Here is a 26,557-nt window from a genome sequence, read left to right as displayed (position 1 = left end):
CTGTGTGATAATTCACTGACATACTTTCAATAAATTTAAATATTGCACATAAAAGCTGCAAAAACAGCACAACTTTCAAAAGAAATCCCTGTAATATGCACATGACAACCCAAACCCAAATACCTGTGCCTTTGTTGCATTCCAATCTGCAAATCGGCAATCTGCAAAGTCATGCCCAATTTTTTTCACAATTTATCAATGTATATTCATTAGTCATTGAGATATTATATGCACTGTAGTATAAAGGAGTTATATTCAAGTAAAATTGCATCAAGCACAATAAGCATGGTTTTTGCGAGGGATCAAGACAGTAATACAATATTGCTGACACAAATTGCTGTTTAATGGGGAAAGCAAATATTTGTGTGGGTTTCGCAAAGAAATGCAAGCAATCGTGATCATCTGCTTTTGACTCTTTGTTTACACGTGTGTAATATAGGATTTTCTTAAAGAATTAGTGAGTTTGTTACCTATGGATGGTAACAAACTTTATGGATGTCGACTCTTTTCCTTATTTGAAGTTCCCTAATTATTCTTTCAAGACCTAGGCCTTTATCACGGCTTCTTCCCTTATTCATGACCCAAAGATTTGGGTGGAGGGGCAGGTAGTGCTAAGGAAGCAGGAAAGCTGAAGAGTGACTTGAGGAGTGACTAGGATAGTGGACAAACAAGTGGCAGATGGAATACAATGTGAGGTTTATGCACTTTGCTGGGAAGAATAGAGGTGCTGAATAGTTTCTTACTGAGTAAAGGCTTTGGAAATCTGAAACATAAAGGAACTTAACACTTCTTACTTGGGATTCTCTTAAAGTTAAATATGTAGTTCAGTTGGCAGTTAGGAAGGCAAGTGCAATGAAAGCATTTATTTTGAGAAGGTGAGAATAGAAGAGCAGAGGTGCACTGCTGAGGATGTATCAGGCTGTGGTCAGACCACATTTGGAATATTATAAGCAGTTTTGGGCCCACATCTAAGGAAAAACTTAGAGGGTGTCCAGAGGAGGTTGACAGGAATGATTGCGGGTGTGAAGGCCTTGTCATATGAGGACCTGTTAAGGAATCTGAGTCTGTACTCAATGGAATTTAGAAGATTATAGGAGAGGGGAATCTCTTTGAAATTTACAGCATACTGCAAGGCCTAGATATGGTGGATGAGGAGAAGGTGTTTCTAGTCGTAGGAGAGACCAGGTCCCAAGGGCACAGTCTCTGAGTTAAGTGTGCATCTTTAGAACTGAGAAAAAGAGGAATTTCTTCAGCCAGAGGGTGGTGAATCTGTGGAACTCATTGCCACAGAAGGTTGTGGAGGCCAAGTCATTGAGTGTTTTTAAGAGAGAGCTAGATAAGTTCTTGATTAATAAGGGGATCAAGGGTCATGGGGAGATGGCAGAAGAATGGCATTGAGAAACATGTCAGCTCTGATTGAGTGATAGAGCTGACCCGATGGGCTGAATGGTCTAATTCTGCCCTTTAATCTTATGGTCTATTTTCATGTGCCTTGACTCTTGATCAAGAGCAGAAACTTTTGTTGTGCCTCCTCTGTTTCTTAATCGAAGAGTTAAGAGTTCCCTGAAGCTGAATATCAAACTGCAGCAATATTCCTTGCTTGCTTATTTCTTAACATCTTCCATCACAGAGAAATGACTGGAAAAACCAGTAATGCCAGATTTGAGGGGTCTTTGAAAGGTGAAATGTTTACTTTAAATAACTTAGCTCTCACAATTGCAGTTTATCTTTCTCATACATTGATTAAGGCAAAACTGAAGGCCACTTGACATATCGTGTCTTACCTGGCCCTTTATAAGAGTAGACTCTATGACTCTATAACTCACCTCGTCCCTTGTCCCCCTTTTCCTTTTAGCATTACCTTTTCTTTAGGTAATTCTTCAATTCTCTTTTACACAATATGTGAATCTGCCTCCACTACTCTTTCCACTGTTACATTCCAGATCCTAACACCCAAAAACCAGCTTGCAGTTTAAGATTATGGGGTAGGCCATTTGGAATGGGAGAATTGGCAGTTGGAGTGGGAGGAGCAATTGCGAGGACCAGAGGCACGACGGGAAGGTAAATGTAAAAACTTACCTTGACGGAGCCAACACTGAGAAGGAACAGACATGGGACTGCTGGGTAAATGAGGCCTTTAAATGCGCAGCAGAGGGAGAGGCCACAGCAAGGTGCAGAGGACTGCTGGGTATATATTTGGGCAGCGGCTGAATCCCAAGACACTACACGTGTAGTGTCTCCCACCCGCCCTCCTCCTCTGACCAAAAAACAAAAGACTCTCGTGAGTTGCTAAGGTAAGGCGTTTCAATTGATATTTCATGACTATCGTATGATTGATTAAAAGTTTACTATTAGTTGGTTAGTTGAATCGGACCATAGAGAAGTACTAGAAATTATTTAAGTCATAAATTTGTATAAATTAATTAAATAAGTAGAGGTGGCTGGACGGGTGATGTGCTGTAGCTGTATGATGTGGGAGCTGGCTGATCCATTGTGAATGGCAGTGAGTATTCATTGCTGGAAAAACTCCGGATCAGAATTGATGATCTGGAATCTGAGCTTCAAACACTTAGGCACATCCAGGAGGGTGAGTTAACTGGACACTTTGTTTCAGGAGGCAGTCACACCCGGTAGATTAAGTAATTCAAACTCAGTTAGTGATCAGGGACAACAGGGTGTGACTGTAAGTGAGGCAGGTACGGGGATTCTGTGTTCAGGAATGGAGGAGCCTCAGCCCTTGACCTTGTTCAACAGGTATGAGATTTTTGCTCCTTGTATGGATGAGGAAAAGGGCTCTGGACAGGATGAGCCAGCTGACCATGGCACCATGGTGCAGAAAGCCATTCAACAGAGGAGAGCAAAAAGACAAGTAGTTCTTATAGGGGATTCTACAATTAGGGGGACAAATAATATCCTTCACGAGCTGGGTCACGAGTCCAGCATGGTGTGTTGTCTGCCCGGTGCCGGGGTGCAGGACATCTCCGACTGACTTGAAAGAATATTGGAGTGGGACGGGGAGGATCCAGTTGTTGTGGTCCACGTTGGCACTAACAACATAGGCAAAGCTAGGAAGGAGGAACTGTTTGGGGAGTATCAAGCAGTAGAAAAGAAATTGAAGAAGAGGTCCTCAAGGGTCAAAATCTCTGGATTACTGCCTGAGCCACATGCAAATTGGCATAGGGATAAGAAAATTAGGGAAGTAAACACGTGGCTAAGAGATTGGGTGGAAGGAGGGATTCCAATTCATGGGACATTGACATCAGTTTTGGAACCGGGGTGATCTGTACCAATGGAACGTCTCCACCTGAACCGACCTGGAAACAATGTTCTGGCGAAAAGGATAAATAGGGTGGTCACTTGGACTTTAAACTTGTGAATCGGGGGAAGGGAAAGGGAAAGCAACATGGCGCATGGAGTCAAGTAGAAAGATAAGCAGCAGGTTAGTATGTGTGCAGTGTTTAAGTTCAAGGCAGACTAGGAATGAAGCAAAAAGGAAGGATAACTTAGGACATATTACGAGAGATGCTGGAAATCATGAGGATAAGAAAATTAGCATTAAGTTGTTTTACCTGGATGCTCATAGTATTCATAACAAAGTAGATGAATTAATGGCACAACTCATCGTGAATGATTATGATGTGGTAGGCATCACAGAGATGTGGTTGCAGTTGGTTCAGGACTGGCAGTTAAACGTCTAAGGATTTACAACTTATCGAAAAGTCAGGGAGGTGGGCAGAGGGGGCGGGGTTGCCTTGTTAGTTAAGAATGAAATTAAATCTAAGGCATTGAATGACATAGGGTCAAATGATGTAGAGTCCATGTGTGTTGAGTTGAAGAACCACAAAGGCAAAAGAACCATAATGGGACTTATGTACAGACCTCCCAATGGTGGCCAGGACCAGGGACGCAAGATGTACCAGGAAATAGAGAGGGCAAGTCAGAAAGGCAAGGTCACAGTGATCATGGGGACTTCAATATGCAAATGGACTGGTGAATAATGTTGTCGGTGGATCCAAAGAAAGGGAATTCATAGAATGCTTACAGGATGGCTTTTTGGAGCAGCTTGTGATGGAGCCCACAAGGGAGCAGGCTATTCTGGAGTTAGTGCTATGTAATGAGCCAGACTTTATAAAAGATCTTAAAGTAAGGGAACACTTAGGAGGCAGTGATCATAATATGGTAGAGTTCAGTGTGAAGTTTGAAAGAGAAAAGGCAAAATCGATGTAATGGTGGTACAATTAAATAAAAGTAATTGCAAGGGCATGAGAGACGAACTGACGAAAATCGATTGGAAGCAGAGCCTAGTGGGGAAGACAATAGACCAAGAATGACAGGAGTTTCTGTGTGTAATTGAGGACACAATACAGAGGTTCATCCCAAATAAAAGAAAGATTATCCGGGAGGGATTAGACAGCCATGGCTGATAAAGGAAGTCAGGAAATTTATCTAAGAAAAAGAGAGAGCCTATAAAGTGGCTAAGAACACTGGGAAATCAGAAGATTGGGAAGACTACAAAAACAAGAGAGGATAACAAAGGGATAAATAAGGAAGGAGAGGATCAAATATGAAGGTAAGTTAGCCAGTAATATTAGAAATGAAAGTAAATATTTCTTTCAATGCATAAGAAACAAACGAGAGGCAACAGTAGAAATTGGGCCAATCTAAATTGATGCAGGAAGGCTTGTGATGGGTGATAAGGAAATAGCTGAAGAACTTAATAAGTACTTTGTGTCAGTCTTCACAGGGGGAAGACATGAGTAATATCCTTACAATTAAGGCGAGTCAGGGAGCAGAGTTGAGTATCGTAGCTATTACAAAAGAGAAAGTGCTAGAAAAGCTAAAAGGTCTAAAAATTGATAAGTCTCCTGACCCCAATGGGCTACATCCTAGCGTTCTGAGGGAGGTGGCTGAGGAAATAGTGGAGGCGTTAGTTGTGATCTTTCAAAAATCACTGGTGTCAGAGAAAGTCCCAGATGATTGGAAGGTTGCAGTGGTCACCCCCTTGTTCAAGAAAGGAACTAATGCAAATATCACTGGCATCTTCTCAGAACAGTGTGCCCAGAAGGTGTTGAGAGGAAGTCTTTGAGAAAAGATGGAAACTTATAGGCCGATTAGCCTAACCTCGGTTGTAGGTAATATTCTAGAATCCATCTTTAAGGATGAGATTTCTAAATTCTTGGAAGGGCAGGGTCGGATTAGAATAAGTCATCATGGATTTAGTAAGGGGAGGTCGTGCCTAATAACCCTGTCAGAATACTTTGAAGAGATAACAGGTAGGTTAGACCAGGGAATCCTGGTGGATGTTATCTATCTAGACTTCCAAAAAGCCTTTGATAAGGTGCCTCACAGGAGGCTGCTGAGTAAGGTAAAGGCCCATGGTGTTCAAGGTGAGCTACTGGAGTGGATTGGGGATTGGCTGTCTGACAGAAAGCAGCGAGTCTTATGACTGAAATGAAGCGAAATATCTTCATCTAGTGTGTGTTGATGAGCCTGTAGAAATCTCTGCCACAAAAATCTGTCGAGGTTAAATGTTTTCAAGAAGGAGTTAGATGTAGTTCTTCAGGCTAAAGAAATCAAAAACTATGGGCAGAAAGCAGAAAAAAGGTAGTGAATTGGATGTCAACCATAATGCATTGAATGGTGTAGCAGACACAAAGGGTTGACTGGCCTATTCCTGCTCCTGTATCCCGTATTTCTCGGTAACACTTGCTGTGTAACAATGTGTTTTCACCTGGTTTTGCAAATTTTGCCAATCACCTGATTCTTAATCATTCCCCCAATGTAACAGTCTCTGCCTCGTTACTGTTTCAAACACCTCTGACAAAACTCTTCATAATCTTCTCATCTTCAAGGACAATTCCCCCAATTTTTCCAAAATATCCTAAATACTGAAGTTCCTTATCCAAAAGCAAAGGCATGCTGCTGCGGAAAATCAGAAACAAAAGTATAAATGCTGGAAATACTCAGTAGGTCTACCACCCTCTGCAAAGAGAAATGGAATTAATATTTCAGACTAATGATACTTCATTTGAATTGAGAGAAGATTAAAAACATAATTTGTTTTGAATAATTACAAGGGGAAATTGTAATGAGGTAGGACAAAAGGTTTGTGAAAGGCTGGAGGGTAGGAATGAAGGATTTTATGGTACATAAACCAAAAGGTGTGGTAATGGGACAGACGAAAAACAAAATTTGAAGCTCTTCATCCCTGGAACCATTTTCATTAATCCTTTCTGCATCCTCTTTGATGCGTTCACAGCCCTCCTAAAGTATTGTACCACATATAGACTCAGTATTCCACTTGGGACTGAACTAGTGTTTTATATGGTATGATGAGGGCACTTCAATCATTAATATTTTTTAAGAATTCATTTCCAAAGGATTATGAAAATTAGTTAACTCGAAATAATGTTATCTTGACAGAAAGGACACTGAGAGTCATTGAGTCATAGAGATGTACAGCACGGAAACAGACCCTTTGATCCAACTCCTCCATGCCAACCAGATATCCTAAACTGATCTAGTTCCATTTGCCAGCACTTAGCCCATATCCCTCCAAACCCACACTGCTCACCACATTCCTTTCTAGAAAACCCTTCGGACAATCCCTTGTGAGAGCTGAAGAAATGAAACAGCTATTCTCCAGGAGGAGCTTCTCAAAGACTTCCTCTCAACACCTTCTGGGCACACTGTTCTGAGAAGATGCCAGTGATATTTGCATGCACCTAGTGACAGGCAACTATGTGAGCAATGATGTCAGACTGAAAGCTATCTAGAACATTTCTTATCTTATCTTTTATTCTGGAGAATTTACAAGTTTTTGGGTGATGAGTTTTATTCCAAATAAAGTGTTTATTCTGTACAGAATTTGTATGTGTGCGTGTTTGTATTGTGTTGTTTAGAAGGGTAAACATTAATAAGTTCAGATCTCAAACTATGCTAATCAGCTTTGCATTTTTGTCAAATTAGTCTTTTTTATATAATAACTCAAGAATTCTACTATTATTAAATAAACTCAGTTAATGGATTTTTCATTCTGAATATAATACAGATAAAGTATTTAATTGATCATGTCACTAACTGAATGAAATGATTACTAATGTGTTATGCCAAGTGAGCCAAAAGAACTGGAGAGAAACAGCACTTTCCTTCAATTTTGCTTTATTATAATGAATTTATGTTTGTATTCTCTGACCCTAAATATAAAGGCAAGGATCCCATATACTTTAATTATTTCTCATCTTGCCTTTCATTGGCTTATCTGTGATACCTATAGATCTCTCTACAACTAAACTCCTTTATAATTTTAAATGGCTTCTCCCTTTTCTTCTCAACATTAAACTTTATCTACCATTGCTCTGCACATAGCACCAACTGGTCTATGTACATTTGACATTTATCACATCTCTACTCACATTTCATAATACTCCCAGGTTTATGTGATGCACAGAGTTTGAAAATGTGTCCTATGTGCTCAAGTTGAGGTCATTACCTTATTAGGAAAACCACTGCATATCATCCTCCAGTGCAAAAAGAATTCACCTCTCTTTCTTTTCTGTCATAGAATCATAGAGATGTACAGCATGGAAACAGATATCCCAACCCAATCTAGTCCCACCTGCCAGCACCCGACCTATATCCCTTCTACCCTTGTTATTCATATACCCATTAAACTGCCTCTTATTTGTTACAACTGTATCAGCCTCCACCACTTCCTCTGGCAGCTCATTCCATACACATACCACCCTCTGCGTGAAAACGTTGCCCCGAAGGTCTCTTTTATATCTTTCCCCTCTGACACTAAACCTATGCCCTCAATTTCTGGACTCCCTGAACCCCAGGGAAAAGACTTTGTCTAGTTATCCTATCCATGCCCCTCATAGTTTTGTAAACCTCTATAAGGTCACCCCTCCGATGCTCCAGGAAAAAACAGCCCCAGCCTGTTCACTTCAGATAATTTTGTATCAATTCTGCTTCAGTTCCTCTATTCCATGGGCTCTAATTTTGCTGATAAGTCTGTTGTGGAACACATAATTACCATTTCTTCCCACAGGTCCTACAAGTGTTAACTCTCGTTTGTCTGTACTTTTATGCCATGTGACACTCTACAATAAACTGCCTAAATGTCTATTATTCATTGATATTAAAGACTCAGCAGCTCATTTGACTGTGGAGGAGGGAGATCCTCATTCAAGGTCCTCATGTGCACAATTCAGGCAGAAGTTGCTGAAGGTTGTGTTTAAATATGTGCTTCTAGTAATGCTGTTAGCATAACTGGACAATCAACATACAGATGGATCTCTGGATAAATGCATCACCAGCTATATAATTGGTATATGGAGATCAAGAAGATCACAAACTTGATCCAGGGAGCTGAAAACCATCATACATGTTCAATTCTCATTCTCTGACTTTCTTCATAAGCTGTATGATGAACAACTTTAAGTCTGACTATGTAGCTCTCCTTAATTAAATACAGTATGCACACATATGTCAGGTAAGAGATATAAAGAGTGAATGTTTCAATGGGGCTGTGAGTTTGTAACTCTGTCTAATCTAGGGATTGGAAGAAAAGTATCCTAGGGTTATCCAAGATGCAAGGCTTTTTTAAAGCTTGTTTCAATGTTCTTTGACATGTTTAATCACATTCAGGGCAGAATTTCATGAGATGTCAAGGGTATTGCTTGGTGCTGGAAATAATCCCTTTGACCTTTCGAGATTTATGGGCACGGCCTAGGTTGCCCATTCCTAAATGGCCTTGAGCTGATGGGCTGACATTACAAGTCAATCACATTGCTGTGGGCCTGGCTCATATGTAGACTGGATCAGGTCAGGATGGTAGACTTTCTTCCATGAATTAAAGAACATCAAGTTTTTATGATAGTCAATGACAATTTCATCGTCAGCATAGAATCATTGAATCATGCCGTACAGAAAAGGCCCTCAATCTATCGTGTTTGTACTGTTAAACTACATTAAAACATCACTTGTCCCACTTTCCAACACTAGGTCCATAGCCTTGAATTTTATAGTGTTTCATATACCTTTTAAAGGTTGCAAAATGGCCCATCTTAACTACCCTTCCAGGCAATACTCTCCCAATTTCCACCACTCTCTGGGTAAAAAGATTTTGCTTCAAAATCTCTCTAAACTACATACTTTTCATTGTAAATGGGTGCCCTCTTGTTAATGAACTTTCAACTATTGGGAACAGCTGCTTTCTAACCACCATGTCTATGCCCTTTATCATCTTTTACACATCTATAAGCCCCCCCCCCCAATCTTTTCTACTCTAAATAAAAAAACTTGAGCTTGCCTTTCTTCATAACTAAAGAACATTTTTGAAATTAGGCTTTCAACGCCAGAATTTTTATTGAATTAATTTAAATTTCTCCAGCTGTCCTGTTGGGACATAAACACATGTCTCCATGGATGATTAGTCCAGAGACATTGCCATTTTGCCTCATTTACCACTGAATTGTGAAACACCCAAGCTCCCTCTTTGCAGGATGATCAGTCCAGCCACAAGCCAATAGGCAGTGGCAGGCTAAGACCCCAGGGTTGGAAATCTTGTTGCTGGCCAATCAGAAGCTGGCAACTCTTTTGCTCAGCAACTCCAGTGGGGGAACCATGACTGCTGCTGGGAGGAATGGATCACGGAGTATGCCAGGACACATGTAAGTAATATTGGGGTAATGGGAAGGGGTCCACAGGGCAGGCAGAGGATGGTTGTGGGGTTGGCAGCAAGGACAGTACAGTGGTTCTCAGTAAGCCTTACCCCATTCTAATGATGATCAATAAGACACTGAATGCAGTTGATTGAGGAATCCCCATCATTGTGAGATCACAAATTGGCTGCATGATTCTAGCTGCCATGCACCTTACCTACCTGGAGTTATGTTCATTGGGATGGGATGTAGAGAGGGGATGAAGCTACCAACCATTTAAGGATCTCACTTGGTGGCAGGGTGGGGAAGTTGCCCTTGATGTACCCTCCTAGTAAACCTGAGCAAATCCAAACTGCTGCTGCCAATTCATAGCTCACACAAAATCTCATTCATTTACCAATCCGCTCACTGACCTACACTGATTCCTAAAAAAGAACACTTTTCAAATTCTCCTCCCTTTCAAATCCCTCCAATTGCCTTGCTTTACCTTTCTACAAACGTCTACCCCAATACATTCAGGCACGCTTCTAATTCTGCCCTCTTAAACACTGCAGATTTTAATTACTTCACCATTGGTGGCTCTGCCTTCAGTTCCCTTCACTATAACTCTGGAACCCGTTCGCTCAACCTCACTTTCTTCCCTAAGGCACCCCTAAAACTGATCTCATCGACCTGGCTTTTTGTCATTACTCGTAATGTTGGCTTACATGATTTGCTATCCTTTTTGTTTTATAATACTTCCGTGAAGCATAGAGTGATACTTTAAGGACATGTAATATAAGTTACTGGTGTAGCAAGGTAACCCTTGCACCTCTGAGCCAGAAGCTTGAGGCTAATTCTCACCATGAGCCGTCGGTGCATATAATTTATACTTACAAAGTGCTTTTGAGGGCTCTCAATCTGCTCAGTGACTTCACGGCCATTCATTATGATTCTTGGAGTTAGTTTTGTAACATATGCCGTAAAGCAGAAATTGGTATACTATGTAATTAAAGTGTTTTAATCAACCTACCGGAATACACCACTGGAGCAGGTGGAATTTGAATCCAGCCTCCTAGCCCAGAAGTACGGACATTACCACTGTGCCACAAGTGCGCCTGCACTGAACAATCTAGACATGCATCTTGGTGCAAGAGCAATGTAATATTAAATTGTCCCAGTTCGGCCTTTTGAACAAGGTTTTAAATTAAGAGTCAAGCTGCTTCTTCAAATTAGGCTTTCATGTTTAAGATTCCACGGCACTTTTTAGAGCACTCCCAGCATGCTGGCGAGCATTTCTCTCTGAAATAACATCATTCAATAAAAAGATTTTGTAGTGATCGTTTCACTGTCTTGACATATGCAAGTTGTCTGCTTTAGTTGCGTACAAACAAAAACTGAATTGTACTTTTAAAAATAATTTGTTAACTGTGGGTTTATGTTTTGAAACATCATAAAGACGCTGTATAAATAAACGCCTTCATTATTGCTTCGAAAACAGTGTAAATATCAATAATGCCTTCCAAGTGAAATAAATGGAAAGCAAAAAAGGGCTGATTTACATTTTGGTTTGAATTTCCTTCCATTTAAATGCAGTCACGTTTCGCAAAATGTCCAATGTTTATATTTCTGACTTCCGTTGATTGGAACAACAGGACAACTTCCAGTTAAAACGAAGAACTCCAGATTGTCCCCAAGCTGGGCTGGTGGTGACCCGATAACAAACAGGATGGGCTGAAAAGTGGCTGAATCCAGGCATGATCCGACTATCGTAGCTGGGATGCGCTCAGCGAGCACACACAAAATCCACTTTTGAGCTGGAAATACCACCAGAAACCGTGAAACATACACACACACACACACAAAAGCAGAAATTGATGGAGAAACTCAGCAGCATCCGTGAAGAGAGGAAACTGTCTCGAGTTAAACGACCCTCCTTCAGACTAGTTTCCATCACGAGTTGCTGTAAAAATGGACTCGAAACGTTAGCTGTTTTCTCTCCCACAGACCTGCTGAGTTTCTCCAGCAATTTTAGTTTCTGATTTCAAGTTTCCAGTGGAGACAATTTTTTTTCATTCCCCTTGCTGCATTGATTCAGCTTGCCCTTCGACAACCAGCAATGCCTGTTGCTCTGCTCCCCAAAACCCACAAACTGGGACCAGGAAGAAAAGCCCTTTGATTGACAGGAGTGAAAGAGACAGAAGCCGGGCTGCGTACGGCTCAAGGGGCGCAACCTATCTTGAGAGAAAGGGGAGGGCGGTGAACTGAAACCCGCCCATTTAGACAGGCGCGCCTCTTGATTGGTGTGCTCTGGGGAACCGCTGTTCCCTCATAGGCTCAAAACGGTTGTCACTCTCGGCGCGTCTGACGGCACAATGGGGAGGGCTGTCAGGTTAGGTTGAGAGGTCCGTGAGTGGGGGCGGAGCTGCAGCCGGGCGGTGGAAGCGTGAGAACCGGCGACTCTTGAGCAGCAGCAGCAGCAGCAGCAGATCCAACATCTGGGCTAGCTCTGGAACCCACACAGATACCATCCTCCAGAACATCACCATCTCACACGCTGCCTTAAAAAAAAGAGTCTTGCCCTTTGTAAAGAAAAAGTGTTTTCTTTTTGTCGTATCCACAAACGATCAAATACATGCGAAGATGCATTCTGCCAGCGAGGACGTGTCGCAATCGGACAAGAAATTATTGGAAGATCTCTCGGGAAGCGATAAAGCCATCGGCGTCCTGACCAGCGGAGGGGATGCGCAAGGTAACAGGAGTTCTTTAAACAAAAACATTAAGAAGTCTGAGGATTGAGGGCACCTGGTTAGATTTACAGCCGGGAGGGAAGCATCCTTGCGCTGGGCAAATGTTTGATGTACTTTTCCTCCTCTGAAGGAAGGAAAAGTACACGTTTTTAAACCTGGGAGCCATCCCACTCAGTCAGTGTAGAGAGAGCGAGAGAAATGCATTTCCTCCGAACCGCATTGCGTTGTTTTCGATTCTGTAAACCTGGTAAAATTCCGGGCAGCCTTAATACAAAGATCTTCCATTTTGAAACAAGAATAACATTTTAAAACAAAACTTTCAAACGTTGTATTTCACAAAAAAGAGACAATTTCAGCCATCCAGGTAGAGAACCCCTTCCGTGTTCCCTTCCTATTGGAGAAGTTACACCCGGCTGATTGGATTTGATTTCAGTGCAAGTTTAGTGATGAGCAGTTTAAACAGAAATATGTTTCTGCTGGTCTGTGTGTTTGCGGGTGTAGGTGGTGCCCCTGCGGACTGTCGTTTGGTTTCTTCCCGTTGGCTTTTGAGGATGCTATGACACGGAAGAGCAGTGTACGTGCTCCTCACCCAGTCATTGCGGTTGCGAGTTTCTGCGTCAATTTCCAAGGGAGGGGTTCACGCCGTGTGTTACAGTGAAGGCCGGTCAACCACGTTATGCCTTTCACTTTTAAATTACAAATCAACTCCTTCAGCCAACTTCCCAAAAGAGCCTCCGATAAGCCGGTCAAACATCTCGGGCACCCGCCTTTACCCTTTTGGTGCTGGCTGGTTTACAGTAGCCACTCTTAGCCATGTCATACCAGCATCTTTGAATATGTGTGTGTGTTGTGTGCGTGTTTGAGACTGTGTATTTGTAAATGCGGGTTTCCTTTCCCCCCTGTTATCCCTGATTTATTGACTTGCGGCGTTTAACCCATTAATCTCCCCTGTCTTCATTGCGGCGGTGACCTTGAGATCTGTCGCCCTCATCCGTGATGAGTATATTGTAACCATTCTCTCAAAAGGCCCCATAAATCGCCCGTGGACAATTTAATTTAAGGTTTCCTTCTCGAATGTCTTGTGGTAATTAATTATTTAAAGGCAGCAAATCGTGTTTGGGAAATTGCAACTGTTGCTCGGGGTGGGGGGGGGGGGGGGTTGGGGTTGATTTCTGATCCACCTGTGATTTTTTTTTAATCTTTGCTTGGATTATTTCCCATTGGCACCATAGCGCCAGGAAGAGGAAAAAAGTTAGCCAAGCACCCCACTTTTGATCATATCCTTTATAACTTATGAAATGTTGCAAAGGTTGCTATTTTGGACGGTTGTCACAGGTGAAGTCAGAACCAGGAATAGACGCCAAGCAGCTTGCTGACATTAGGGGGCAGTATTTTAGTTTGTTTGGTTTGGGACCCTGACATTGGACATTTCCTCGGAACTAGCTGAACGTTGGAGGGAACTATCATACCTAGAGGGCTAATAGGAGGATGTCTAACATTGAAGAAGTGCAGCTTGAGCTGCAGGGTGTACCTACATTTTGAATTCACCTCCATGCACAAACGGCCAGGAGTAGACCCCTGATGAAGGGCTTTTGCCCGAAACGTCGATTTCGCTGCTCGTTGGATGCTGCCTGAACTGCTGTGCTCTTCCAGCACCACTAATCCAGTATTTGGTTTTCAGCATCTGCAGTCATTGTTTTTACCCAGGAGTAGACCATTCAGCCTCTCAAATCTGCTCTGCCATTTACTAAAATTTAGGCATATCTGATTGTAACCTCAAACCCACATTCCTATCTCCTCTGGCAACCTTTTAACCCCCTTCCTCACCAAGATTCTATCCACCTCTGCCCTAAAAGATATTCAAGGACTCTTCTTCCATCTTGTTTTCAGGAACAGACTTCGAAAGACTAACGATCCTCTTAAAGAAAATAATTTTGCCGCATCCCTCAAAAAATGAGAGACCCCTTATTTTTAAACATTGATGAATAGTTCTAGTTTCTCCCGTCAGAGGAAACGTCTTCTCTGTATCTCCTTTGTCAAGACCCCTCAGGATCTTACATCTTCCAGTCAAGTCACCATCTACTCTTCTGAACTCTCTCTGACTTTAAAAATAAATTGATTTGAAAGGGCTCTCTTTGTGGATGGTATGTAACTTTGACAGGGTGACCTGCAGCTGTGTCCAGGCAGGCACAGAGTCCCAATGCTATCTAGCCTAATCTTTTATGCTTGACATTAAGTGAAAATGTCCAGTAGGTGCCTTACAGTAGGTCCATAATAATCAGGGAAAGATCATAATTAATGATTCTGTGGAGACAATGGCCGAATGATATTTTCACTGAACTATTAATCCAGAAATTCAGCTAATGTGCTGGGGACTGGAGTTTGAATTCCAGCACAGCAGAGGGTGTAATTTGAATTAAATAAAGCATCTGGAATTATGAATCTACTGATGGCCACGTTGGAGTTTGTCAGAAAATCCCATGTGATTCACTAATGTCCTTCAATGAAGAAAATCTGCCGTCCTCACTTGCTCTGGTCGACATGCAACTGTGAATGCACAGCAATGTGCATGACTCTTAACTGTCCTCTGAAATGGTGCAGCAAGCCATTCAGTTGTATCAATTACTATAAAGTCACAACAAAGAAATGTAACTGGGCCTATGGCATATAGTCGACAGTGGTTCAAGAAGGCAGCTCACCACCACCTTCTCTAGGGCAACTACAGACAGGCAATAGATGCTGGCCAACCAGTGACACCCATGTCCCAGAAGTGAATAAAAAAAACTTTGTACATGTGGGTTGGCAGCCTTGACATCTGCACTCTTTCCCCCAACCCCCACCCACTGACTTCCAACCCCATGTGCACACACACACACACACACATATATATATGCCCACATTCATACAGAATCCTGCATCTGGGAGAATGGCCCTGGATAGAATCGTGCCAATAAGTTGACTTGTGTATGCACATTAAACCCCATCAGAGCCAAAGTGACCTTGGTCTAATTGACTGGATTTGTACTTAAAGGGTTGGCAAAGCAGTTAAACTTTAGTACAAATGATCTTCAAAACCAAAGGGATGATTTTCTACTTGAACTGAAATAATGTCCCAGATTTTACAATGATCAGATCATCTTCACTGAAGTGCAGGAAACCCTTTGAAATTCCTATCATAACATATTGCAAAGGATTTGTCTAGGAAAATGCATGTGCCACTAGAATTTCCCTATGTGTGAAAATCTCAAAATACTTAATTTGAAGAATTTCTGGGCTTTTGATAAGTAATAGTTACTGAGTAAAAAATAGACAATTGAATACCTAGACTACCTCCTGAGTAACAAACTGGCCTTGTGCTTAATAATCTATCCTCAACTACAACCCCACAAGCACCTATTAAACATTCTCCTTCACATCCCCAGCAACCTTGGATCTGACTCCGCATTACCAACCACCCACCTCATATTGCAGCCTAACCCAACTGTTGGACCTGAAACTCCTTCCTCTGCTAAAGACCTGACCCTCTGTAACCAGAGCCTCAGGTATTACTGCAGTAGTGAGGTGTAATCATTAAGCTTTAATAAGTTGAGTTCCTGTCTTCTATAAAGTGGACATAAGAGATCCATTGTCACTATCTTGAAGAAAAAAGTGTAACTCCATTCTCAAGAAGGGTCATTGGACCTGAAACATTAAATCTGTGGCCAGATCTACTGAGTTTCTGTTTCTGTTTTTGTGGTACTCCTTCCTGGTGCCCTGGGCAATATTTATTCCTCAACTGTCTTCAACATAATGGGTTAATTAGTAATTTATCTTATTGGTTATTTGGTTATTTATTATTGTTGGTGTTTATTGAAACTGAAAATGTGTTGCTGGAAAAGCGCAGCAGGTCAGGAAGCATCCAAGGAGCAGGAGAATCGACGTTTCGGGCACGAGCCCTCCTTCAGGAAGAAGGGCTCATGCCTGAAACGTCGATTCTCCTGCTCCTTGGATGCTGCCTGACCTGCTGCGCTTTTCCAGCAACACATTTTCAGCTCTGATCTCCAGCATCTGCAGTCCTCACCTTCTCCAAGGTGTTTATTGAAACTTGTGTGAAATACAATATACCTTCATTTACAACAGTGTGTTTCCAATGTCATTTACTGGCTACAAAGCTCTTTGAGACCAAAAAAGGGACTTTTTGCTTTAAGTCTTTTCATTGTCCATAGTAATAGGATACAGGGCTCATCTCTACTAGTTGTGTGCATCCTGTTTGAAATCAATTTGATACTGTTAATTGCTTATACATTTGAAAACAATTGGTATGATTTATTGCTGAATTCTATTCCCTCAAAGAGACGTTCAAAAGCAAGTTGCTTTGAGAATGGAAATTCAATACTGTGCAGTAGGTTGTTTACTTTTGAAATTGGAGCTTAGCCACATTGTTAGCATGTTCAGAGTCTTTGCACTGTATACTTTATTTGATTAAGTTTATTAAAGGCTATGCGAGAAGTGAAATATTGCTGTTACAGCAGTGCTGATGAGAACAAATTAAAGTTTGGCATTTTATCTAAATTAAAGCCCTGATTTTGAGGTTGTTTTATAAGCACTTCTGAAGTTTTTAAGTCAAGCATATTTACTCTTGTACTATTGTTCTCTAAACAAGAGCATGTTTAACCTCCAAAACAGAAATCCTGATTCCTTTAAAAAAGATTGCTGTTATGATAAAGCACCATATGCATGCATATTTTTAAGTCCATAATTATAATAGATTTGCTTCCTTCCAGCAAAAAAAGAGAAAATTTTTAGATCCATATTGTTATTAATGCAAGGTATTGCTTTGGTCTGCATAGCCAAATGTACTGGTTTTTAGGCCTCAGATGAAGAGCTACTTCTGTGTCAATAACAGGAAAGTGCAGCATGCTTGTCTAAATTTGGACACAATTTAAGCTGGTGAGCATATACTGAATGTGCCAACATTCATGAGCACTAAAGTGAAATAAAGCCGTGTTCGGGCTGTTTCACAGCTTAAGAGAGCCTTTTGATTATTTTTGTGTCTGATTCCTCAGTTATTAACAGATCCAAATATATAGAGTGAGGACTGCAGATGCTGGAGATCAGAGTCAAATTGTGTGGTGCTGGAAAAACACATTCTAGATTAGAGTGGTGCTGGAAAATCACAGCAGGTTAGGCAGCATCCGAGGAGCAGGAAAATCAACGTTTCGGGCAAAAGCCCTTCATCAGGGATATTCCTGATGAAGGGCTTTTGCCCAAAACGTCGATTTTCCTGCTTCTCGGATGCTGCCTGACCTGCTGTGCTTTTCCAGCACCACTCTAATCTAGAATCTGGTTTCCAGCATCTGCAGCTCTTGTTTTTACCTAGCTGGAAAAACACAGCAGATCAGGCAGCATCCAGGAGAGTTGACATTTCAGGGATAAGTCCTTCATCAGGAATCAGAATTCCTGAAGGGCTTCTGCCCGAAACATTGACTGTCCTGCTCCTTGAATGCTGCCTGATCTGCAGTGCTTTTCTAGCGCCACACAGATGCAATGTATATTCTATCAGGCAGGTTGGGGGGTGTTTAAAGGGAAATGTAAAATTGACTGATCATGATTTTTCAGTCGCTGACTACATATCCTTTAGGTGCAAGACAAAGCATAGGAACAGGAGTAAGTCAAAGAGTAGATCAGTTTCCTGCTGCAGCCTGTTCTGCCATTCAGTTTACCCACCATGGTTTCATATCCCTTATTGTTCATAAATATTAGTTGAACTGGCGTCTAATCCCTTTCGTGGTGGGGTTTTCCACCATTCGAGTGAAAAAATGTTTCTTAAATTCTCTCCGAATTTCCTGGCTCAGGTTTTTTTAAACTGAAAACAACAAATGGTGGAGATCACAGTGGGTCAGACAGCATCGATGGAGTGAGAGCAAGCTAATATTTTGAGCATAGATAGCTCTTCTTCAGAGCTTCAGCTGTGATCTCCAGCATTTGTTGTTCTCAGTATAGATTGCAGCATCTGCAGTAATTTGTTCCTCCCTCAGATTTTTTAAGGCTGTGTTTCTATGTCCCAATTCTTCTCAGATACCTGATTTCTATCCCTCCTCCATCAGCAGCAGAGCAGATTTCTTGCCATTGATGCAACCCCTGTGGAAGGTGATAACCTTTTAGAAAGGAAATAAATTTTGCAGTGACCAATAGAAAGATTCACACAATAAGGTTACACATATTAAGAGGATTTATAATTTATTCGTGGAATGTGAGGACATCACTGGTTAGACCAGCATTTATTACCCATCCCTAATTACTATGAGGGCAGTTAAGAGCCAACCACATTGCTATGGGTCTGGGGTCACATGTAGACCTGAGCAGGTAAGGATGGCAGTTTTCTTCCCGAAAGGGCATTAGTGAACCAGATGGGTTTTTCCAACAATCAACAACAGTTTCATGGTCATCACAAGACTCTTAATAAGACCATAAGACATAGGAGTGGAAGTAAGGCCATTTGGCCCATTGAGTCCACTCTGCTATTCAATCATGGCTGATAGGCATTTCAATGCCACTTACCCAGACTCTCCCTGTATCCCTTAATTCCTTGCAAGATTAAGAATTTATCAATCTCTGCCTTGAAGACATTTAACAATCCGGCCTCCACTATGCTCCATAGCAATGAATTCCACAGGTCCACCACTCTCTGGCTGAAGAAATGTCTCCTCATTTCCGTTTTAAATTGACCCCCTCTAATTCTAAGGCTGTGCCCACAGATCCTAGTATCCCTGCCTGATGGAAACAAATTCCCAGCGTCCACCCGTTCTAAGCCATGCATTATCTTGTAAGTTTCTATTAGATCTCCCTCAACTTTCTAAATTCTAATGAATACAATCCCAGGATTCTCAACCGTTCATCATATGTTAGGCCTAACCATTCCAGGATTCATCCGTGTGACTCTCCGCTGGACACGCTCCATGCGAGTGTGTCCTTCCTGAGATGTGAGGCCCAAAACTTTGCACACTATTTTAAATGGGGCGTAACTAGTGCTTTACAAAGTCTCAGTAACACATCGCTGCTTTTACATTTGAACTCTCTTGAGAGAAATGACAACATTAAATTTGCTTTCTTAACCACGGACTCAACCTGCAAGTCAACCTTTAGAGAATCCTGGACTCCCAGATCTTTTTGTACTTTAGCTTTAGGAATTTTCTCACCATTTAGAAACTAGTCCGTCTCTGTATTCTTTTTTCCAAAGTGCACAACTTTGTAATTGCTCACATTGAATTTCATCAGCCATTTCTTGGACCAGTCTCCTAAACTGTCTAAATCTTTCTGCAGCCTCCCCACCTCTTCAGAACCTGCCTGTCCACCAAACTTCATATCATTGGCAAACTTCACCAGAATGCCCCCAGTCTCTTCATCCAGATCATTAATATATAAAATGAACAGCTGCGACCCCAAAACTGAAGCCTGCATGACACCACTGGTCACCAGCTGCCATTCCGAAAAAAGAACCTTTTATCCCAACTCTCTGCCTTCTGTCAGTTAGCCAATCATCAATCCATGTCAGTAGCTCACCTCGAACACCATGGGCCCTCACCTTACTCAGCAGCCTCCTGTGAGGCATCGTATCAAAGGTCTTTTGGAAGTCTAGGTAGATTACATCCACTGGGTTTCCCTGGTCTAACCTACCTGTTACCTCTTCAAAGAATTCTAACAGGTTTGTCAGGCTGACCCCCCTTACTAAATCCATGCTGACTTGTTCTAATATGATCCTGCCCTTCCAAGAATTTAGAAATCTTATCCTTAACGATGGATTCTAGAATTTTACCTACAAACGAGGTTAGGCTAATCGGCCTATAATTTTCCATGTTTTTGTCTTGATCCTTTGTTGAACAAGGGGGTTACAACAGCAATTGCCAAAAACTTGTCCAATCTGTAAGCATCCAGTGATTCTGTAGCCATATTAAGTCAGTAGTTTGGTGCTTTTTACAAAACTGTTTCAGTCCATGATAATCCCAGTTATTAAATCAGCCAAGGGAAATAAAAGATTAGTTATATAGTCATCGAGCCATACGGCACAGAAACACACCCTTCAATCTAAACACACCAAATAATAATCTCAAACTAAACCAGTCCCACCTAGCCTATATCGCTCCAAACCTTTTCTATTCATGTACTTATCTAAGTATTTTTTAAAGATTGTAATGGTGCCCGCATCCACCATGTCCTCAGGAAGTTCATTCCACATGTGAACCACTGTGTAAAACATTTACTTCTCGTGTCTTTTTTAGACCTATCTCCTCTCACCTTAAAAATATGCCCCCTAGTCTTGAACTCTCCCATCCTGGGGAAAACACACCTACCATTAGCCCTAGGTATATCACTCATGACTTTATAAACCTTCATAAGGTCACAACTCAACCCGCCACCCTCCAGTGCAGAAGGTCCCAGCCTACCTAGCCTTATATTGTGACAACACTTAGGTTTTTAATCCAGCTGCAAGTTGAATTTCTCTTCGATTTTGCCTTGCAATGAAACGTGCTGAACCTCCATCCTTGCACAAACATGTGTTGACAACAGCTTCACATTGACCTTTGTTGTCAATGGGGTCAATAGCGGCACCTAAGTGCATCTATTCTTTTTCTACTTAACTGGTCATATTTGGCAGGCTTTTTTCTGTTCATTGATATTCCCACTAAGTTCCAAATGAGAGCTATTTGAGATCATTGAGAATGTTAATGATTCAAGCATTTAAACATTACTGGGCTTTACTAAGTACATTCACTCTTGAAAAGTGAATGATTTTCTATTTGTCTCTTTTAAGATAAACAAAATGTTTTCTATCCTCTATACTTTATCACACTGCAAGTTCCATTCCTATGTCTGCCATTGCATCAGCTCATCAGCCATCATACCTCTGTTACCTCAATACGCAACAATTCCAGTGCTCGTCAGTAGACCTCCCTCTCTCTGTAATCGTGAGCTCAACCGAAACTCTACTGCCTTTATCCTGGCCTACAACAAGTTCCATCACCCTGTTGCCCTTGATCTTGCTGACCTGTATTTGTTCCAGGTTCATCAGTGTCTTGACTTTGAAATTTATATCCTGGTGCTCAAATCCCTCCAATGACTTGTATCTCGCAATTGTCATAATCTCCTGTGACTCTGAAATCTTTTGAGATGTCTCCATTTCTCTTCAGAAACCTGATTTCAATCTGTCCTCCATTAGCTTGCATATCTTCACCTTCGTAGCCTTTGAGATGTGGATTTTCTTTTGCTAATCTCTCTGCCTCTTTACCTCTCCTATGACCCTCAGAATCAACTTACTTGATCAAATGTTCACGAATCTCTTCAAATCTCTACTCATTTAGCCCACTGTCAAATTTTGTCTATTAACATTCCTGTGAAGTGCCTTGAGACATTTGCTTCATTGACAATTCAGGTTGTTTTATTAGATTTCCTAGAGTGTGGAAACAGGCCCTTCAGCCCAACAAGTCCACTCTGACACCCTCCGAAGAGCAATCCACCCAGACCCATTCTCCTACACCTAACACTAGGGGCAATTTAGCATGGCCAATTCACCTAAACTGCACATCTTTATGACTGTGGGAGGAAACCGGAGGAAACCGGAGGAAACCCACGCAGACACAGGGAAAACGTGCAAACTCCACACAGTTGCCTGAGGTGGGAATTGAACCCAGGTCCCTGGCGCTGTGAGGCAGCAGTGCTAACCACTGAGCCACTGTGCCATCCAATGCATAGATGCATTAATCAGGTCTTGATATAGTGATATCTATTTAACCCAGAACATTTGAAAGCCAAAGTGCAGAAATATTCCATGTTAACATTAGCTGAACATGGGGTCAATCAGCCCTTAGAGAATCGGGCATAGCAATTTCTCACGTTCATGAGTTTTTCTGCTAACATAGTGCAAATTATTTAAAATAAACAAACAGCTAGTCCAAATTGTATAAGGCGAGAAAGTTGGAATGTGGTTTGTGTTTGAGAAGCCCCTCAGGCCTCTTATCCCCTGAGCAGCCCTTTGGACTTACTCTCCCTGTTCTCATGCACTTTAAAAATAGCTGCATATTCTTTGCTGTACAGTTTTCCGATCACGTACACTTGCTATGGATCTCTATTCTTTTGTAGTGTAATTCCACAGTTAGGCTTTTGGAATATATTGGAGGAGAAACAAAGAACAATTACATGATATTCCATTAGTATTGGCATTGTTAGCCCTCTTAAAAAATGGCTCTGTGCAGGTTAAATCAATATTCTTGAGGTTGCAGTCTGTCATGATTCTGCTTTGTGCAACTTTGGGCTGCAATATGGGTCCCATTTCTTCCTAGAACTAGTAAGCACTGAAATAAGCAAGAATTTCAAGATTCTCACTCCATATCAAGATAGTAAATGGCTTGAGCATAGCATAATATTTTAATCAAATGTAAGCAAGTCTTTTACTCATTTTGTGATTCATGAAATTTGGTGATTTAAAAAGTGAACTGAAAACATAATTTTATAATTGCAGACTGTTGTCGAATAATTGAATTATTAGATTACTAAAAATATGTTTTTTAAAAGAGTTTTTCAGTATATTTGACCTTTTACTTTCATCCTCTGTGCTGCCCCAGTCTTTAATTTGGCTTATGCAAAATTTTTATGCGCTTTTATTTTCAGTACTTTTTAGGTCCTGCCTGGCTATCTCTTAAAACCTTTTAACGGCCTTGGTTTGTTGGATAGCCTGGTGATATTACTCTAGCTACATGTAGTGTAACCTAGTAAAGAACATTCTGTGATAGCACTTCCATTGAGGGCAGTGATAGAGGTGAAATTCTCAGCAAGAGAGATAGTTAGATCTCTCAACAAAACTAACTTTCTGATCAGTGGTGAGTGCCCTTACTTCACCACTCACTGCAATCATCAGTCCATCAGCACAATTTCATTGATCTATCTACCCCCTCACTCAGATAAAATGTGTGAAGCAAGAGATAAACTATTCTGATTTATATCCTTATCATTTTAAGCATCGATACAAAACAATGGATCACTCACGTAGAAGTGTCCGTCCTATAGAGAACCAATGACATATTTTATATTTTGTTAGGAACCATGTAATCAATTGATTCTGCTACCTGAATGAAGGGAATGAGGAGGTAAAGAATTAATGAAATTAAGTTGTTGCATTATTTGAATTTAGGCCACTTGCTTTTTCCTGTATCTTTCTTTTTAATGTAATATACCCTTTTTAATTTAATACCTTTCCTAACCCTTCAAATTTCTACTTGGCCAAAGACATATACAATACATGGTCTATTTGTTTCCATGCCACCAACAATCAGAGTCCCAGACCATGTATTGATTTAACCTCTTGACTTACAGAGAATACTCTTGTTAGTCTCAAACTAAATATAGTAGTAGTGAGGGTTCAAATGAATGGAAAAAATGTGACCCATAGTTGTCATCTGTTTGCAAGCTACTCATTTGCCAACAGCTGAAGCAAACTATTCTAATGAAACCATCACAGATAAGGAAAGTTGCATGCAGCAGAAGTTTTACTATGGTTAGAATTGTTTCTACATGAGGGAAACCAAGTGTTACAAGGTCACTATCCTAATAGAAAAGGAAAATGGTGGAATCTATTAACAAGGGTGTGATATACTTAAAAATAATGGTAGGATTAGGCAATTTAATATTTCATTTATGAAAGGAAAATCATATTTCACAAATCTGCTGGAGGCTTTAGAGGAGGTAACCAGCAGAATAGATTATAGAAAACTAGTAGCTGCTATTATTTGAATTGTCAGAAGGTTTCAAGAAATTGGCCTACAAAAGAGTTGTAAGCAAAAATTAGAGCATATGGCCCGGTGTTATAATACTGGCATGGATTGAGAATTGGCTCCTGATAGAAAGTAAGAATCAGATTGAAGAGATTAATTTTCAGATTACCAGACTGTAGCATGTGACATATTGCAAGAGACAGTTCTTGGGTCTGTTTGTAACCTATAGCTATGGTTTTTGACGTTTGGAGCAAAATAATATAAATATAATTGATAATACAATATATTTCTGAGATTTCTGATGACACAAAATTTGGTGCATTTTAAGTTGTGAGAAGGATGTAAAAAGGCTTCAAGGGAATTTAGACATAGCTGGGCAAGAACATAGGATCATAGAATCCCTGTAGTGTAAATGAAGGCCATTCGACCAATTGAGTCCACGGCCACCCTCCAAAGAGCACCCCACTCAGATTCACCCAGTCCCTGTAACCCTGCATTTTTTGATTAGATTAGATTAGATTCCCTACAGTGTGGAAACAGGCCTTTGGGCCCAACAAGTCCACACCGACCCTCCGAAGAGCAACCCACCCAGACCCATTCCCCTACATTCACCCCTGACTAATGCACCTAACACTACGGGCAACTTAGCTTGGCCAGTTCACCTAACCTGCACATCTTTGGACTGTAGGAGGAAACCAGAACATTCAGAGGAAACCCACACAGGCATGGGGAGAATATGCAAACTCCACCCTGAGAGTTGCCTGAGGAAATCGCATCCAGATCCCGTGCGATGCAAGGCAGCAGTGCTAACCACTGAGCCATATAATGTGTAAAACTATAATCTATTCTGGTAGGAAAAGAATAAGTGCATAATGTAATGAGAGATTGGAAAGTATTGATGTCCAATGGGACCTCAGTGTCCTTGTTCGAAGGTCACTGAAAGGTAGCATGCAAGTGCAAGATGCAATTAGGAAGACAAATTTGTTTGCCTTTGTTAAAAGAGAATTTGAGTGCAGAAGTAAATAGGTCCAAGTATATACAGCCTTGGTGAGACCACAGCTGGAGTATTGTGTACAGTTTGGTCTTCTTACAGAAGAAAGTATATGCTGTGATAGATGATGCGCAACAAAGATTTTTAGATTGATTTCTAGGATGGTGGGGTTGTCTTTTGAGGGGAGACTAAGAAGCCTATGACAGAAGTCTTTATGTTGGGTTGCTGGATTGGATTATATAAATCATAAGAAACATGGGCTTGTCACTGTAATTGGTTAAAAGAATTTGCAACTTTCTTCACGCAGAGAGTGTTGGGCCTGTGGAACTCTCTGCTACAGAAATCAGTTGGGGCCAAAATGTTAAATGTTTTCAAGAAGGAGTTAGATATAGTTTTTAGGGCTAAAGGGATCAAAGGTTATAGGGAGAAAGTGGGATCAGGGTCCTAAATTGAATGATCAGCCATGATAATATTGAATGGTGGAACAACCTGGAAAGGCCAAAAGGCCTACTCCTGCTTCAATTTTTCATGTTTCTATGTTTAATGCTTTTAGTCTGCCAAAGATTGCTTTCAAGTCAGTGTGTAAGTATTTTCTTTGACTTAACTTATTTCAGACCCTCTGACTAAAAGGTACAACATTTCTGAATGAGTCAAATTGTTGTATTATCGCAGATTTGTGCAATATTAACAGTGATTCACTATTAGAATCTGTGTGTATGAACAGGATGTAATATCAGGTCATTATGTAGGTCCTCAAAAATGAAGGTGAAAATACATTTTGAAAGCTAATTTTAAAAGCATCCAAGCACTGTTCATGACTACTTATGAGTCATTATTGAATTAACCACACATCTAAGTGTCAAGTATTGTAATGACAAGCTGATTTAAATAGTGAAACAGACACTTCTGAATATGTTATTTTGTGGTTGATTTCGCAGAAACTTTGCAAATTATTTTCACCAGTTATGGTGCTGAGGCCCCTCTTCCTGTAAATCAGTCCAGTAATCTCAATTTCCAGAATGAATGTTCAGAACTCCAGCACCACATTACAACAATGACTGTACTTCAAATGTACCAGTTTGACTATTAAACACTTCAGAATTTCCTGAGATCGTGAGAGCACTCTATCAGTGTGTGTTTTTCTTTTTAGTTCTCTTAGAGTTCTGTTGATTTTGTTCATGCAGTGTTTAAAATAAAACCTTTCTGAATTGCTCTGAACTGTGATATCTGGAAATTTTATTTCACATTTCCTGTGGTCTTTTCAGGTCCTATAAATGGTAACAGAAAGTCTTTTCTCTCGCTTCTATAATTGTCCGCATACCTCACATTGATCTTTACTCCTAGAACAAAATTGCTTTGAGAGTATGTAATCTTTAGTTTTTAGACTTCTAGCTGCACATTTTTATGTCTGACATGTGTGCGAAC

The 26,557-nt window shown here is 40.9% G+C and overlaps 1 protein-coding gene across 4 annotated transcripts in view; it reads left to right on the top strand.

Annotated features, from left to right (window-relative positions):
* Nucleotides 1-12,064: 12,064 nt before the first annotated feature.
* LOC140480782 (ATP-dependent 6-phosphofructokinase, platelet type-like) overlaps nucleotides 12,065-26,557 on the top strand; it is a 129,848-nt gene continuing 115,355 nt past the window's right edge. For 2 of the 4 annotated variants that reach the window (XM_072576154.1, XM_072576155.1), the window contains exon 1: nucleotides 12,067-12,399. In XM_072576154.1, coding sequence (XP_072432255.1) covers nucleotides 12,291-12,399 — 109 coding nt within the window. In that variant the 5' untranslated portion in view covers nucleotides 12,067-12,290. Of the gene's footprint in view, nucleotides 12,400-26,557 lie in introns of all 4 variants that reach the window. The other 2 variants (XR_011961403.1, XM_072576157.1) reach the window with 2 other exon arrangements.

Source organism: Chiloscyllium punctatum, chromosome 8 (genome assembly GCF_047496795.1).
Source record: "Chiloscyllium punctatum isolate Juve2018m chromosome 8, sChiPun1.3, whole genome shotgun sequence".
In the NCBI taxonomy this organism is placed as follows: Eukaryota; Metazoa; Chordata; class Chondrichthyes; order Orectolobiformes; family Hemiscylliidae; genus Chiloscyllium; species Chiloscyllium punctatum.
The sequence above is the reverse complement of the archived record's forward strand: the minus strand, read 5'-3'. Positions and strand labels throughout refer to the sequence as shown.